This window comes from Bactrocera neohumeralis, unplaced genomic scaffold (assembly GCF_024586455.1).
Source record: "Bactrocera neohumeralis isolate Rockhampton unplaced genomic scaffold, APGP_CSIRO_Bneo_wtdbg2-racon-allhic-juicebox.fasta_v2 cluster11, whole genome shotgun sequence".
In the NCBI taxonomy this organism is placed as follows: domain Eukaryota; kingdom Metazoa; phylum Arthropoda; class Insecta; order Diptera; family Tephritidae; genus Bactrocera; species Bactrocera neohumeralis.
The window spans coordinates 18333640-18349926 of record NW_026089624.1 but is presented as its reverse complement, the minus strand read 5'-3'; the positions used below and the strand labels follow the sequence as shown (position 1 = coordinate 18349926).

The 16287-nt window shown below is 41.3% G+C and overlaps 1 protein-coding gene across 1 annotated transcript; it reads left to right on the top strand.

Moving 5' to 3' along the window:
* Window positions 1-651: 651 nt before the first annotated feature.
* LOC126766037 (uncharacterized) lies at window positions 652-1794 on the top strand. The gene has a single exon (XM_050483740.1). The coding sequence runs from the start codon at window positions 652-654 to the stop codon at window positions 1792-1794; it is 1143 nt and encodes a 380-aa protein (XP_050339697.1).
* The last annotated feature ends 14493 nt before the right edge of the window (window positions 1795-16287 follow it).

Below are 16287 nucleotides of genomic sequence, written 5' to 3'. Positions count from 1 at the left end.
ATGGATAGAAGCCCTTCTGCGTACTAGGGTAGCGGAAACAACGGTGGGGGAAAGCAAGATTCGTCTTGGCACCACAAGGGGCTGCCCACAGGGGGAGTACTATCCCCTCTGAACTCCTCGAGTTGCTCGCCAGCAATGGAATCCGCTGTCAAGGGTACGCGGATGACATCGTCATAATGGCGAGAGGCAGATTTGAAAACACTCTCTGTGACATTGTCCAAAGGGGCTTAAACCTGGCGAAAGGATGGTGCAACACGGTAGGGCTAAACATCAACCCAGCAAAAACTACCGTAGTCCCATTCACTAGGCGGAGATCTCTTCCGGGCCTGAGGTCCCTAACATTAGGAGGCACAGAGGTGGAAATGTCGAAAGAGGTCAAATTCCTTGGCCTCACTTTAGACTCATCACTACGGTGGAGTAGGCATTTGGACTTAACGCTGTCCAAAGCAACTAGAGCACTTATGGTATGCAGACGCCTGGCCGGCAGATCATGGGGCTGTAAGCCAGGAATCATTAGATGGCTGTATACCATGATAGTAAGGCCTATTATCACCTATGGAGCGGTGGCTTGGGCCACCAAAGCAGCTCAGTCTTCGGTGATCCGGAGACTATCAAAGCTGCAAAGACTTGCCTTGTCTGTGCTTCGGGGCAATGCGCACATGCCCCACTGTGGCACTGAAAGTCATATTGGAGCTCACACCGCTGCACCAGGTGATAAAACAAGCAGCAAAACACACCATGCTGCTAATGTCAGCAGAAGGCTGCGGTAGAGGAAAGTTAATGTCCTCCAGACAGATGGACGTACTGGCGGAAAGCACACCGCTAGTCCTCCTCCCAAAGGACGGCACAACGAAGAAAATAAACTTCAAAAGAAATTTCAAAGTTACTCTCGGCAGCAAGACGGAGTGGAGCGATTCCACGCTGGAAAGACTGCTGGAAGACAGTACCATTCAGTGGTACACTGATGGCTCAAAAACACCGGAGGGTATTGGGGCAGGTATTGCGGGACCGCGTACTAAGCTGTCCATACCAATGGGCTGCTTCCCAAGTATCTTCCAGGCTGAAGTTTTTGCCATAGGTCAGTGCGCTGAAGTCAACCTCAGCCGCAACTATCGCAACCAGCGTATAGCTATTCTCAGTGATAGCCAAGCGGCACTAAAGGCGATTTCATCATATGAGATCAAATCGCTTTTAGTTGAGGAATGCATAGAAAGGCTAAACCGCCTGTCCTTGTGCAACCGGGTGCACCTAATTTGGGTGCCAGGGCACAAAGGAATAGAAGGAAACGAGAAGGCCGACGAACTGGCCCGCGCTGCGGCAGCGTCCAAGGTGATGGGACCAGAACCATACATAGCGGTAGGATCCCACACTTTTAAGGAGCTGCTCCGCACGGAGGAAAGAACGGAGAGAGAACGGCATTGGCAACAATCATCAGGCATGCGCCACGCCAAACTGCTACTAGGGGGGTACAGTCTCTCCAGGTTCAAGGAACTTATTCACCTCCCCCGTGACAAATTCCGTCTCCTCGTCGCAATTTACACAGGGCACTGCAGGCTCAGGAAGCACTTGTCCAACATGGGCATAGTCTCCTGTGCTAACTGCCGGTTCTGCGACCTGGAACAGGAAACACCAGCACACCTAATCCTGGATTGCACAGCAATCTGTGGAAAAAGGCTTAAGGCCCTGGATTCCATCTATATCAGCAGGGATCACATCACCTCAGTAGCGCCCGGCAAACTAGCAGCCTCAGAGCTATTCAGGCTGCTGGGACTCTGGGAAGACATTGTATGGTGATATCGTAGAGGGCATGGACAAAATAGACCCTAGGTCGTTTTCGGTATTTTGGCGCACAGATATAATAATTTTGGTTGGATTTGGGCTAAGAATCTGTGGGATGTCCACAATAATTTTACGATTTAGCCATGTCCGTCTGTCTGTCCGTCTGTCTGTCTGCATATATACGAACTAGTCCCTCAGTTTTTAAGATATCGTTTTGAAATTTTGCAAACGTCATTTTCTCTTTAAGAAGCTGTTCATTTGTCGGAACGACCGATATCGGACCACTATAACATGTAGTTCCCATACAAACTGAACGATCGGAATCAAGTTCTTGTATGGACAACTTTCACATTTGACAAGATATATTCACGAAATTTGGTATATATTATTTTCTAAGGCAACAATGCAATCTCCGAAGAAATTGTTCAGATCGGTTAACTATAGCATATAGCTGCCATGAACTGAACGATCGGAATCAAGTTCTTGTATGGACAACTTTAACATTTGACAAGATATATATTAATTTCTAAGGCAACAATGTAATCTCCGAAGAAATTGTTCAGATCGGTTAACTATATCATATAGCTGCCATACAAACTGAACGATCGGAATCAAGTTCTTGTATGGACAACTTTCACATTTGACAAGATATATTAACGAAATTTGGTATATGTTATTTTCTAAGGTAACAATGTAATCTCCGAAGAAATTGATCAGATCGGTTAACTATGGCATATAGCTTCCATACAAACTGAACACATAGTTACTAACAGAAATGCACCTGTGAAGGGTATTTAGCTTCGGTGCAACCGATATCTGTGCCATTTGGGATTATGGAAAAGAGAAGCAACACTAATATTAATGACAGTGAATTGCTTGATGAATTCACCTGCGTTAAAAGTTATGTAACTCAAAATAACTTATTCAATGGGAGGAAAATAAAAAGCCAGTTGACCAAACAACATTTCAACATTTAAAAAAACAATATGTACCTTATCAAAATATATGTAAAATAGTCGAATTTAATTTATGTTTAACGGGCTCAAATGCTCCAACAGAAAGGGTATTTTCCATTTTAAATAATATATGGACAAACGAAAAATCGCAAATGAGAATTGAGACTGTGAAGTCAATTTTAGTTACAATGTGCAACTATGAAATGAAATGCATAGAGTTTAAAAATTTCTTACAAAACGAAGAAAATTTGATTACAAAAATGTATTCCTCTGAAAAGTACAATTAATTTGCATTCAATGCATATTCATGTTTTTATGTAATACTTAATTTAAAAATAAGCTTTTTAATACATATATATATGTATATATGTATATGTAAATCAAAGGAGACTGATTTATGTTTTTTATGTTAATTTTTGTTTCTTCAATTAAATAAATTTGTTCTTAAAAAATATTCTGTTTTTTCGATTTGAAATTATGGTCACCGTAGTTATATGGGAAGTAGGCGTGGTATGGCTCCCTTACGCCCTGTGAAATAGGAATAAAAGATGAACACTTCTTCTTTTTCCTTATAGCCGAGTTAACAACAGCACGCCAGTCGTTTCTTCTTTTTGCAACAAGGCGCCAAATGGAGATTCCAAGCGTAGCCAGGTCTTTCTCCACCTCGGAGTGGAGCTCTTTCTCTGCTTCCCCCGGCGGGTACTCATACAGCTCATCGTTCCATCGATTGCGATATTCGCTGTGGCCAACGCAAGGGACCATAAGTCTTTCGCAGAACTTTTCTTTGAACAACTCGCAACGTCGACTCATCAGATGTTGTTATAGTGCAGAATATAGACGGCGGGAATAGTGAGTGACTTATAGAGTTTGGTTTTTGTTCGAGATAGGACTTTGGTTCTCAATTGCCTACTCAATCCGAATTAGCACCTGTTGGCAAGAGATATTCGCGTTGGATTTTGAGGCCGACGTTGTTGCTGGTGTTGATGATGGTTCGAAGATAAACGAAATTATCTACACTTTCGAAGTTATGACTGTCAACAGTGACGTGGGTGGGATGACCGTAGATATTTCGTCATGCTCCCGTTCACCACCAGACCCATTTGCTTCGCTGCCTTACCCATTCTGGAGAAAACAGAACGGTGCGGTTGTTAAGGCCAATGATATCAATATCATCAGCATACGTCAGAAGCTGTACACTCTTATAGAAGATTGTTCCTTCTCTGTTTAGTTCAACTGCTCGAACTATTTGCTCCAGCAGCAGATTGAAGAAGTCGCACGATAGGGAGTCGCCATGTCTAAAACCTCATTTGGTATCGAACGGCTCGGAGAGGTCCTTCCCGATACAGATGGAGCTTCTGGTATTGCTCAACGACATCTTACACAGCCGTATTAGTTTTGCGGGGATACCTAATCGCGCATAAAGGCAGCTCTTTTTCGTGCTGTCAAAGACAGCTGGGTCAAACCACGTCAAGTGGTCCATGAAAATTTCGCAAAATCACCAATTTTGAAGAATAGCAGTTCATTAGGAAAGGGATAAGACGCATACCCCATGATATAAATATTTCGCCAAAATTCTATTTTTTGTTTAAGTTATTGAAGGTTGAAATTTAGTGTACTATATAAAATTATTTTTTCATAAACTACTAGAGGTAAATCGATGAAATTTTGTGAAGTCAAAAAAAAAAAGTTCGTGCTACATTATAGATATTTTTTTACGATCCGGAGACAGCCAGGTAGTTGCTGCATTTCCTTATGATGGAATCTAGTACTACTAAATATATTTATTTCTGGCCTCGGCGAAGTCGATCCGCCTCAACCCATTTGGGGATGTTTCCTCGTGGAGGCTGAATTTACCGACTGCTACGCCAAAGAGACTTTCTTTGCCCACCCTCGCGTTAAAGTCGCCAACACAATTTTGACATCGTGGCGGGAGCAGCTCTCATAGGTGCTCTCCACGCGCTAGTTAAGGAACGTATTCCTTATAATACTTCTAGTAATAAACATCAAAGCAACCTTTTGTTTCAGTAAACAGAGTGCATCAAGGAAACACTGAATTGGAACAATTAAAATGAACTATCACTACAACAAACAATCCTTAACAAACAAACAACTTTATGTTTCGGTAAACGAACAACATTAAAGAAAAATCATCAAAACAACCTTATCTTGGAACAATAGAAGTGCACTATCCGTACAACAAACAATAACAACCCAAATAGTTATTTACTAGTAAATAAGCAGCATCTCATGTGCTGTACACAATGAGCGCGATGCAAATGTTAAAATACACACTTCTTATGGATACAGTTATGTTGTTGTGCAGCTGCCTCATATACATATTTTGCCGGCTCTAAATTGTCACCTGATATTTGTTTACATTCCATATACAAAAAAAGCTGTCCCTTGACATTCTCATTGAAAAATCTCAAGCCTTTTTGAGATACGAAAACGTTACTAAAAATTGGGAGGCGCGATTATAAATTAAGAGAAACACACCAATTGCCTGTCTCGAGAAAGTAACTCAAATATTCAACAAATTAAAACGCGTGCGTACGGTTTCACGGTTCGAATACAATAACGCATTTATTTAATTTCATTTAGTTGCTTAGCCTAAATCTTAACTAACGGCTTAAACTAGTGGTAATGTTCATATGTCTTAAAAAAGCGGTAAGTATGGTCATTTTCAACTTTCGTTAAATATTGTAAAAGATTACATTGAGGTAAGTAAGGTGAGTAATAACTTAGTATTAAAAATGTATTATTAAGGTAAGTTAATAATAACAATAGAATTCAATATTTTATAATTTTTATAATTCATTTTTTAACAATTCATTTATTATTTTTATTTTAGGTATAAATTTGTCGCTTGACGCAACACCGGCCACCTTGACAGGATCAGATTCCTTCAATTTCCAGTGGAAGCAAGGCCAGCTTGTGGATAGGGCGCTTAATTGTGACCGCCTTAGTCGCCACGTCTGCGACTCGCACCTTGCCGTCTTGCCCTTCGGACGGTTGCGACGACGCGCCCTAGTACCCACTGCTGCGGTGGCACGTTGTCCTCGTGGACGAGAACGAGTTGAGCTGCATGTTGCGCTTGAGGTGCCGCCACTTGTTGCGTTCCTGAAGGCCCGTCAGGTAAACTTTGGACCACTGTCGCCAGAACTGTTGCTTGAGACAGCAAACAAGTTGCCATCTCTCGCAACAACGAACTGGGTCCGCTGCATCCTATCAGTAGATGCGCCGGTGTTAACGCCTCGCCGTCGTTGGGGTCTTGACTCAGGGGTACTAGGGGACGAGAGTTGAGGATAGCCTCCACTTCGGCCAACAGTGTTGCTAGCTCCTCTGCTGTGAGTAGCGCGGTGCCGATTACGCGAACGATATGGTGTTTGGCGGAATTCACCGCGGCTTCCCATAATCCGCCGAATCCGCGGCGCCCTTGGTGGTATATAGGTGAAGCTGCACCCTTCGTCTGCTGCGAATCTCCTCAATTCAGGACCCATTGCCAGAAACGCCTCCTTCAGCTCGCGCAGCTTGCGATCGGCGCCGACGAAATTGGTGGCCTTGTCGCTGAATATCTTCGTCGGCATTCCTCGGCGTCCAATGAACCTTTTTAGGGCGAGAATAAATGAATTAGAAGATAGGTCCGAAACTAATACTAAATTTACTGCTTTGGACGTAAAGCAAATGAAAACTGCAATATATGTTTTTGCGGGTGGTCGACCGCGTATTTTTAGAGTTGTGTATATCGGACCACAAAAATCTACGCCACATATAAGAAAGGGCCGTAGTGCTCGAAGTCTTTCGACTGGCAAATTTCCCATTATTTGGTTTTGCAACTTCGGCTTATAATGAAAACAATGTATACAGTTTCTTACGGTTCTACTGCAAGCTTCTCGGGCAAAAATTAGCCATATGCGTTCTCGAAGAAGCGCCACCAACGCTTTAGCCCCAGCGTGGTGATTTCGAATATGCAGGAACCGTAAATACGTTATAACGAAGTGCGAACTTTTATTTAATAAAAGCGGAAATTTGGCATCGTATGGGAGAGGTGTATTTAATAGGCGACCTCCTACTCGGATTAATTTGAATGACAGCGACGTATCCGAGTGCTCATGCAAAAACGGGTTGAGTTTTTGCAAGTTTGCGGGTAGGGTGGTACCTTTATGCAATTTTTGAATAACATCCGAAAATTCTGAATGTTGGACCACCTGTGCAATTTTTAGAAAACTCAAGTTTAGCCCTTCTGAAGTCAGATCCTGTCCTATGGAGGATTTTGGTGGTCGTCTTATCCATCGTGATATGTATGCGATCACACGAAACAATTTTTTATGAGAAGTAAATTTTTCAATAAGGTCCAATATTGAATTTTTCTCAGTAGTTGAAATTAGTGTAAACGAATTTTTCTTCTTCTCTAATGCTTCTTCTTCTGGTGAGAGCTGGAAGTGGTTATTAATTCGCCATAATGCAGGGTCTTCTAGGAGGAACTGTGGACCGCCAAACCATATCGAATTATTCAATTCGTCCACGTTACAACCCCGAGACACTTGATCCGCAGGATTTTATTTCGTTGGCACATGTCGCCAATGTACTTTGTCAGTTAACTCTTGAATTTCGGACACTCTGTTGGCGATGAAGGTTTGTAGTGAAGATGGATGTGTTTTAATCCAATGTAAAATGATTTCAGAGTCTGTCCAAAATGTAATATTTTCGAAATGTCGACTCAACATAGGCGCTACTCTTGACCATAATTTCGAAAGAAGATGTGCTGCCGAGAGCTCAAGACGCGGAAAAGATTTGGTCTTCAGCGGAGCCACTCTAGACTTTGCAGTAAGCAGCATGCATTTAATACCACTAGCAGATTGGCTTCGTATGTATATGCAGCATCCGTTCGCCCTTATTGAAGCGTCGGAGAAGCCATGTATTTGGCAGATGGCACTCGACTCAACGTTTACGTAACGAGGAATGCTTATCGATGAGAGCTGCATTAGGTTGGCTTTAAAGTTCTGCCAGCTAGTGGCGCAAATGAATCGACTCATCCCAATCTAGTTTTTGGATCCAAAGCTCGTGCTTTTGCTTTGGTAACTAGTGGGGCTAGTAATCCAAGAGGATAAAAAAGGCGAGCAGAAACTGACAATATGTTTCGTTTAGTGGCTCACAGATCATTAAAATTGTCATCTAAAACAAATCGAAACAAAACCTCTTTCGGCAACCAATGGATTCCTAATGTTTTAGTGGAACTTTTGTCATTGAAGCTTAATGACTTTTCAGTGCATGCAATCACTGTCGAAAAATTTAGGGTGGTTCGAAAACCACTTCGTTAAGGTGAATCCTGCCGAGTTTGATATTTTATTTACCTCACTTCTCAAAAGATCTAGAGACTCAAAATTTTCGGACCCTGGTAATAAATCATCAACATAAAAGTCTCTTTTGATGGCCAATGAACCGAGTGGATATTTCATTGTATTGGCATCACTGAGCAATTGCAAACACCGTGTTGCGAGAAATGGAGCAGGCGCAGTGCCGTATGTTACGGTGTTAAGACGAACAAATTGAATTTGCTCTGAAGGATGCTTTCTCCACACAATAAGCTGACAATTTCAGTCTTCTTCATGCATAATTATTTGACGGTAAATTTTAGTAATGTCCGCTGTTAGTGCATACTTATGTAAGCGAAAACGAAGAAGAGTTGAGTATAACACTTCTTGGATGGTTGGACCTACCATCAAAAGTTCATTCAACGCTATTTGAGTTGAAGATCGACTCGAGGCATCAAATACAACACGTAATTTGGTTGTTGTGCTCTCGGGCCTTAAAACGCATTGATGCGGAATGAAGTAGTGTGGCTCACTCGGGATCTTATTGTTCGTGAATCCTATTCATTCATAAAGTCCAGATACATTTTACGAAGTTCTGTATCTTTTAATGTCCTTCTCTCCAGGGCCTGAAACCGCCGAACTGCGGTTTCATAGGAGTGACCGAGTAACTAACGGTCAACTTTAAAAGGCATTCTCTCTTTACTTGAAGCCGTCCTGAAGGCAATACTTGAGTTGTATTTACGAAAAAGTTTTCACACTCTTGTTGCTCTTGTGTGAATTTAATGCCATTTGATTCTGAAGGTAATTCTTCTAGAGCCCAAAATTTTTGGACTACTGAATCGATTGACGTTAAGTCTTCTTCAGCTTGGCATAATGTGCTATGTAATCTGGGAGGAGAACTTATATGACTGGCGTATTTGCCAGATACAATCCATCCTAAAAGGGTTTTCTGAAGAGTTGGTTGGTTGGGACCATTTTTAATTTGGCCAACAGCTAAAAGCTCGAAAAATGTTTCAGCACCCAAAAGGATATCCACTTTTTTAGATTTGTGGAATTCTGGGTCCGCCAATTCAATATTGTGAATTTTCCAGCCACTAACATTGATGTTATGGTTTGGCTGATTTGCCGAAATGCATCGCATTACCCAGAATTCCGCCGAAAATTCAAAATTATTTAACCGCGACTTGACAAATGCGGTTAGTTTTGACCCCACTTTTGTATTGGAATTGCCAATTCCTATCACGCTTAATGTTTTGTGCTGACGTCGAATCCGTAACGTCTGTGCAAAGTCCTCCGTCATAAAGTTGACCTAGGAGCCTGAGTCCAGCAAAGCTCTCGCAGGCAGTTGCCAACATGACCCGATCCGGCATACTGGCTGTATGCATGGCATGTGTGGTTGATGGTTGCGGATGAGGTGCAGCGGGGAAGGACACTGGATACTAGTGCAACAGCGAGTGATGAGATCGATTGCATATGCGGCAACGATCCGCTCTGCATTTGGAAACGGTATGTCCCTTACGCAAACAATTTATGCATAAGGGTACCGATTTGACGAACTCGAACCTCTGCTGCACCGGAAGAGCCTGGAAAGTAGGGCAGGCAGTTAGATGGTGATCCCTCGATTTGCACTGTTGACAATTAGGCTGCCTTGTGTTTGCAGCTACTAGCGCCGATTTGGTCCTATCCACTTGTTGTTGTTTCCCATTACTCGCATTGCTTGTTGGTATGGGCTTCGTCCTAGAGTGTGATGCTTCTTCCGCTGATAGCTGCTGGTATCATCGATTTAGGGTGGCTTCACAGTCCTTCCACAGTGGCAGTTTGTCATAGTCCAGCGCTTCTTCCCATTTGGATCGGGTGACAGGGTCAACGTTCGTTATTTGTTTTTCATCGCCCAGCGATAGCAATGAATCATATACCGCTGACACTTCGTCAATCATTGAATGCAGGGAAGGCGCAGAAGGCTTTGGGATTGTTGGCAGCTGAAAAAGGTTAGATATTGTATTGAAAAATATCTTCTTCTTCTTAATTGGCGTAGAAACCGCTTAAGCGATTATAGCCGAGTTAACAACAGCGCGCCAGTCGTTTCTTCTTCTCGCTACGTGGCGCCAATTGGATATTCCAAGCGAAGCCAGGTCCTTCTCCACTTGGTCCTTCCAACGGAGTGGAGGTCTTCCTCTTCCTCTGCTTCCCCCGGCGGGTACTGCGTCGAATATTTTCAGAGCTGGAGTGTTTTCGTCCATCCGGACAACATGACCTAGCCAGCGTAGCCGCTGTCTTTTAATTCGCTGAACTATGTCGATGTCGTCGTATATCTCGTACAGCTCATCGTTCCATCGAATGCGGTATTCGCCGTGGCTAACGCGCAAAGGACCATAAATCTTTCGCAGAACTTTTCTCTCGAAAACTCGCAACGTCGACTCATCCGTTGTTGACATCGTCCAAGACTCTGCACCATACAGCAGGACGGGAATTATAAGTGACTTATAGAGTTTGGTTTTTGTTTGTCGAGAGAGGACTTTGCTTCTCAATTGCCTACTCAGTCCGAAGTAGCACCTGTTGGCAAGAGTTATCCTGCGTTGGATTTCTAGGCTGACATTGTTCGTGGTGTTTACGCTGGTTCCAAGATAGACGAAATTATCTACGACTTCAAAGTTATGACTGTCAACAGTGACGTGAGTGCCAAGTCGCGAATGCGACGACTGCTTGTTTGATGACAGGAGATACTTCGTCTTGCCCTCGTTCACTGCCAGACCCATTTTCTGTGCTTCCTTGTCCAGCCTGGAGAAAGCAGAACTAACGGCGCGGGTGTTGAGGCCGATGATATCAATATCATCGGCATACGCCAACAGCTGTACACTCTTATAGAAGATGGTACCTTCTCTATTTAGTTCTGCGGCTCGAACTATTTTCTCCAAAAGCAGGTTGAAAAAGTCGCACGATAGGGAATCGCCTTGTCTGAAACCTCGTTTGGTATCGAACGGCTCGGAGAGGTCCTTCCCGATCCTGACGGAGCTTTTGGTGTTATTCAACGTCAGTTTACACAGCCGTATTAGTTTTGCGGGGATACCAAATTCAGACATCGCGGCATAAAGGCAGCTCCTTTTCGTGCTGTCGAAAGCAGCTTTGAAATCGACGAAGAGGTGGTGTGTGTCGATTCTCTTTTCACGGGTCTTTTCCAAGATTTGGCGCATGGTGAATATCTGGTCGGTTGTTGATTTGCCAGGTCTGAAGCCACACTGATAAGGTCCAATCAGTTTGTTGACGGTGGGCTTTAATCTTTCACACAATACGCTCGATAGAACCTTATATGCGATGTTGAGGAGGCTAATCCCACGGTAGTTGGCGCAGATTGTGGGGTCTCCTTTTTTATGGATTGGGCATAGCACACTTAAATTCCAATCGTTGGGCATGCTTTCGTCCGACCATATTTTACAAAGAAGCTGATGCATGCACCTTATCAGTTCTTCGCCGCCGTGTTTGAATAGCTCGGCCGGCAATCCGTCGGCCCCTGCCGCTTTGTTGTTCTTCAGGCGGGCAATTACTATTCGAACTTCTTCATGGTCGGGTAATGGAACGTCTGCTCCATCGTCATCGATTGGGGAATCGGGTTCTCCTTCTCCTGGTGTTGTGCGTTCACTGCCATTCAGCAGGCTGGAGAAGTGTTCCCTCCATAATTTAAGTATGCTCTGGGCATCAGTGACTAGATCACCTTTGGGGGTTCTACAGGAATACGCTCCGGTCTTGAAACCTTCCGTAAGCCGCCGCATTTTTCGTAGAATTTTCGAGCATTACCCCTGTCGGCCAGCTTATCAAGCTCTTCGTACTCACGCATTTCAGCCTCTTTCTTCTTCTGTCTACAAATGCGTCTCGCTTCCCTCTTCAACTCTCGGTATCTATCCCATCCCGCACGTGTAGTGGTCGATCGTAACGTTGCGAGGTAGGCAGCCTGTTTTCTCTCCGCTGCGACACGGCACTCCTCGTCGTACCAGCTGTTCTTTTGCACTTTCCGAAATCCAGTGGTTTCGGTTGCAGCTGTACGTAAGGAGTTTGAAATGCCGTCCCACAGTTCCCTTATACCGAGTTGTTGACGAGTGCTCTCAGAGAGCAGGAGTGCAAGCCGAGTAGAAAATCGTTCGGCTGTCTGTTGTGATTGCAGCTTCTCGACGTCGAACCTTCCTTGTGTTTGGTGCGCGCGTTTTTTGCTGCACAGAGGCGGGTGCGAATCTTAGCTGCAACAAGATAGTGGTCCGAGTCGATGTTAGGACCTCGGAGCGCACGCACATCTAAAACACTGGAGACGTGTCTTCCGTCTATCACAACATGATCGATCTGGTTGGTAGTTTTTCGATCCGGAGACAGCCAGGTAGCTTGATGAATCTTCTTATGCTGGAATCTAGTACTACAGATAACCATATTTCGGGCCCCGGCGAAGTCAATCAGCCTCAACCCATTTGGGGATGTTTCGTCGTGGAGGCTGAATTTACCGACCGTAGTGCCAAATATACCTTCTTTGCCCACCCTGGCGTTAAAGTCGCCAAGCACGATTTTGACATCGTGGCGGGGGCAGCTCTCATAAGCGCGCTCCAAGCGCTCATAGAAGGCATCTTTGGTCACATCGTCCTTCTCTTCCGTCGGGGCGTGGGCGCAAATCAGCGATATGTTGAAGAACCTCGCTTTGATGCGGATTGTGGCTAGACGTTCATTCACCGCAGTGAATGATAGTACTCGGCGACGGAGTCTCTCTCCCACCACGAATCCTACACCAAACTTGCGCTCCTTGATATGGCCACTGTAGTAAATGTCACAAGGACCTACTCGTCTCTGTCCTTGTCCCGTCCATCGCATTTCTTGGACGGCGGTGATGTCAGCCTTTGTCTTTACGAGGACATCAACCAGCTGGGCAGCGGCACCTTCCCAATTAAGGGACCGGACATTCCAGGTGCATGCCCTCAATTCGTAGTCCTTATTTCGTTTGCCATGGTCGTCATCTCATCCGAGGCTGGTTGTAGCTCTTCACTGGGGGTGTTTTTTACGTGGCGGGTCCCAAACCCAGCGCACAACCCTTGTAGGGAATGTTTCGCCTTCTCACTTTAGCTCGCCTTCGAACGGATGTTCTTAGGCTACCCAGAGGATAGCCTCAAAGACCGGAAGTAGTGAGCTGCTTGAGCCATGTGTAAAAGAATCGTTTCTGGCCACTCCCAAGTGAATGGCGATCAGAGAACTTTCCTCACTTGCGTGAACTTCTACACATGACTCCATCCTCAAAAATATCAGACATTTATTATCATACACTTTTTTGAGACTTGCCAACGCCTTCGGATAATTTTCATCCGACATCTGAAACTCTTTAACTGTTCTCAAAGCCTCTCCAGACAGACAATTAACCAAATGGTTAAATTTTTCAATAGGTATCTGGGATATTTGGATCGTTATGAACCAAGCTCTCGAACAAACTCATAAAATTTTTGAATTCGGAATATTCTCCCTTGAATTTCGGCAAATTCATTTTAGGGAGCCTTGAGCTGTGAGAAGCTACAAAAGATGTTTCGGCAATTGACGTTCTCTTTTTGGCTAAAATATTCATATTCACCCTTTTTATATATACAGTTTTAAATCAATCTACTTATTATAAAAAATATGACTAGACAAAAATAAATATATAAGGTCAAGTACAATTCATGAATATTAATTACATTAAAAATATAACATTGACAATATATGTCAAAACAGTCAATTGGAAACTATTTAAACAAAAACCAAAATAAATATAAAAAATCAGGTATAATTCCATTGTATGTATACATTAACAATACAAGTCAAAACAATCAACTTGTAATTATTTAAACAAAAACTAAAATAAATATAAAAAAATCGGGTACATAGTTTTTAAACAAATATTATATAAATATTTTTTTATAAATTACAATAATTAATATTTTGGACAAAACTGATTAAATTTAATATTTAGGAATTTAAATAATCGAAAAATATTTGAATATTTTATAAAAATGTTGTTAAAGTTATAAATTTTAAAACCCAACACGGCAACACACTATAGCAGATTTGAGGCATTTTAACGTTTTAGTAGTAGAATATTTGGGGGCAACCCGTACCAAGTGCCTAATTTGTAGCATATTTTTGCGTATGTGTTAGTGAAAAATGAAGGATTGGTTACTTGTAGGTTTATACAATGATATCACCAGAAGCGGCAAATATCAATTGTTAAGTAAGTATGTGGAAAAAGAGTGTGTACTTTGAAATTGGACTGCGCAGTCCAATATAATACGCAAAAATAAATACATATGTACATATGTACATTTGTATTTTATGCGTTTAAGGCGGCCTGCACAATCCAATATAATATGTGAAAACAAATGTTTGTTTTATATTTTAAATGACCAAATAATATTTATCTTTTCTTTCAGATGTTATTATAATATTTATTTAATTATTCTTTCTTTTCAGATTTATCACTATTTTTATTTAATTAATATTTGCTTTCAGAGTATTTCTATTTGTATTTAATATATTTTATTCTTTCGGATAATATTAATCTTTTTTTTCAGATATTATTATCATTTTATACAATCGATCTTTCTTTTTCTTTTAGATATTACAAATTCAATGTAAATATTATTTATTTTCAGGTATTTGTCTTTTATAATATTTTTCCACCCTTTTATTTTCAGGTTGTAATAATTCTTTTCTTTAATTAATCTTTTTTCAGATATTAAATTTTTTTTAAATTAAATATATTTTTATTTATATATAAATTATAATAAATTTTATGTAAAAAGGTAAAAATAAAAAAAAATAAAAATTTTAAAAACTTAAAAGTATTCTTTAAATTTTAAAATTAGGAATTAAAAAATGCAACCCTGCTTCAGCTATTTAAAAAGAGAAAATGCAACCCTGCATCAGCCGTCGATTGGGGATATTAGAACAGGACAGATATACTTTTTTATATGACACTGCTGAATGAGAGCAACAAAGATGTATGATCACATGTATACGTACGTGAGTGGGTAAAATTGTCGCTCGGCCTATGGCAAAGTACACATGATTACCCTATGGATTACCCACTGATTATCTTGTTTTTTACCCGCTCATGGTTGGCAGGGATTATATTTAATAATGTATACATATGTTTTTTTTATATACGTTATTATAAATATACATATATATGTATAATATACTCGTATGTATTAATATGAACGTCAATATAATTGAAAGTGAAAAAAGGGAGAGCTGAAAACTGAAAGTGTGCACTTGTTTTGTTGCAGATGGCCTCTTTTTTGTTTGCACTGCTTTCAGTAAATCGCACTCGTTACCTGGTGCGTCGGCTGTTTGCCGGCTTTTCACACTTTTTATTTATTTCACTTTTTGTCACTTTGAGCACTTGCACTTTTGGGTGCTTGCACATATGCACCTCTTGTTTTTTTTTTTTGTTTTTTTGTAGGGAATTGAGATGCAATCCACCCAAGGACTAAATGGCTTATTAATAGTTTTGTTATTCTGAAAAAATATAAAGTAACAGAAATATAATCCAGAAATTTGTCAGTTTATTTCAAAAATAAAATAAAAGACTGTATCCATTTTTGAATACAATAAATAATGCTAAGATGCCACTGAAGTTACAAATTGTTGCAACGCATACAGATTGAGTTGTTAATAAATCCATTCAGATATAGAACTTAAAGTGCTTAATTTGAATCGACGCGACTTGATAGAGAACTTGAGATAGATGCCCATTCAGCTCCATCTGTGATCTGTTCGATTGATACATTCTCGGCGGTTTATACTTTAGTTAGTTTTCCAACATAATAAACATCAAATATGATAGAACTATCCGGAATTATCTATCGATCAATCACCGTTATTAGCTCAACTCGAATCATTCTCCAATTTATTTAATATGCAATAAAACCGTCATCTTTAATGCTTCAGAAAGATCATGGAATGTTGTGAAAATAAATATGACTATACAGAGCAGTTTGCAATCTTAAATTTTACACTTTACAACAAGTACGCAACACGCAACTTAGGAAAGTAAACTCTCAATATCCCAATGATATAAGAGAAATAATTAAATTCAAGAGAAAGCTACGACTTAAGTGGCATCAAACTCGTTGCCCAGTTCATAAATCTATTTTAAATAAAGTTTCTAAAGATCTTAATCGGAAAATTAAGAAGTTTAAAAATAAAAGTTTCGCAAAACTTCTTCCCTAAACAATGGA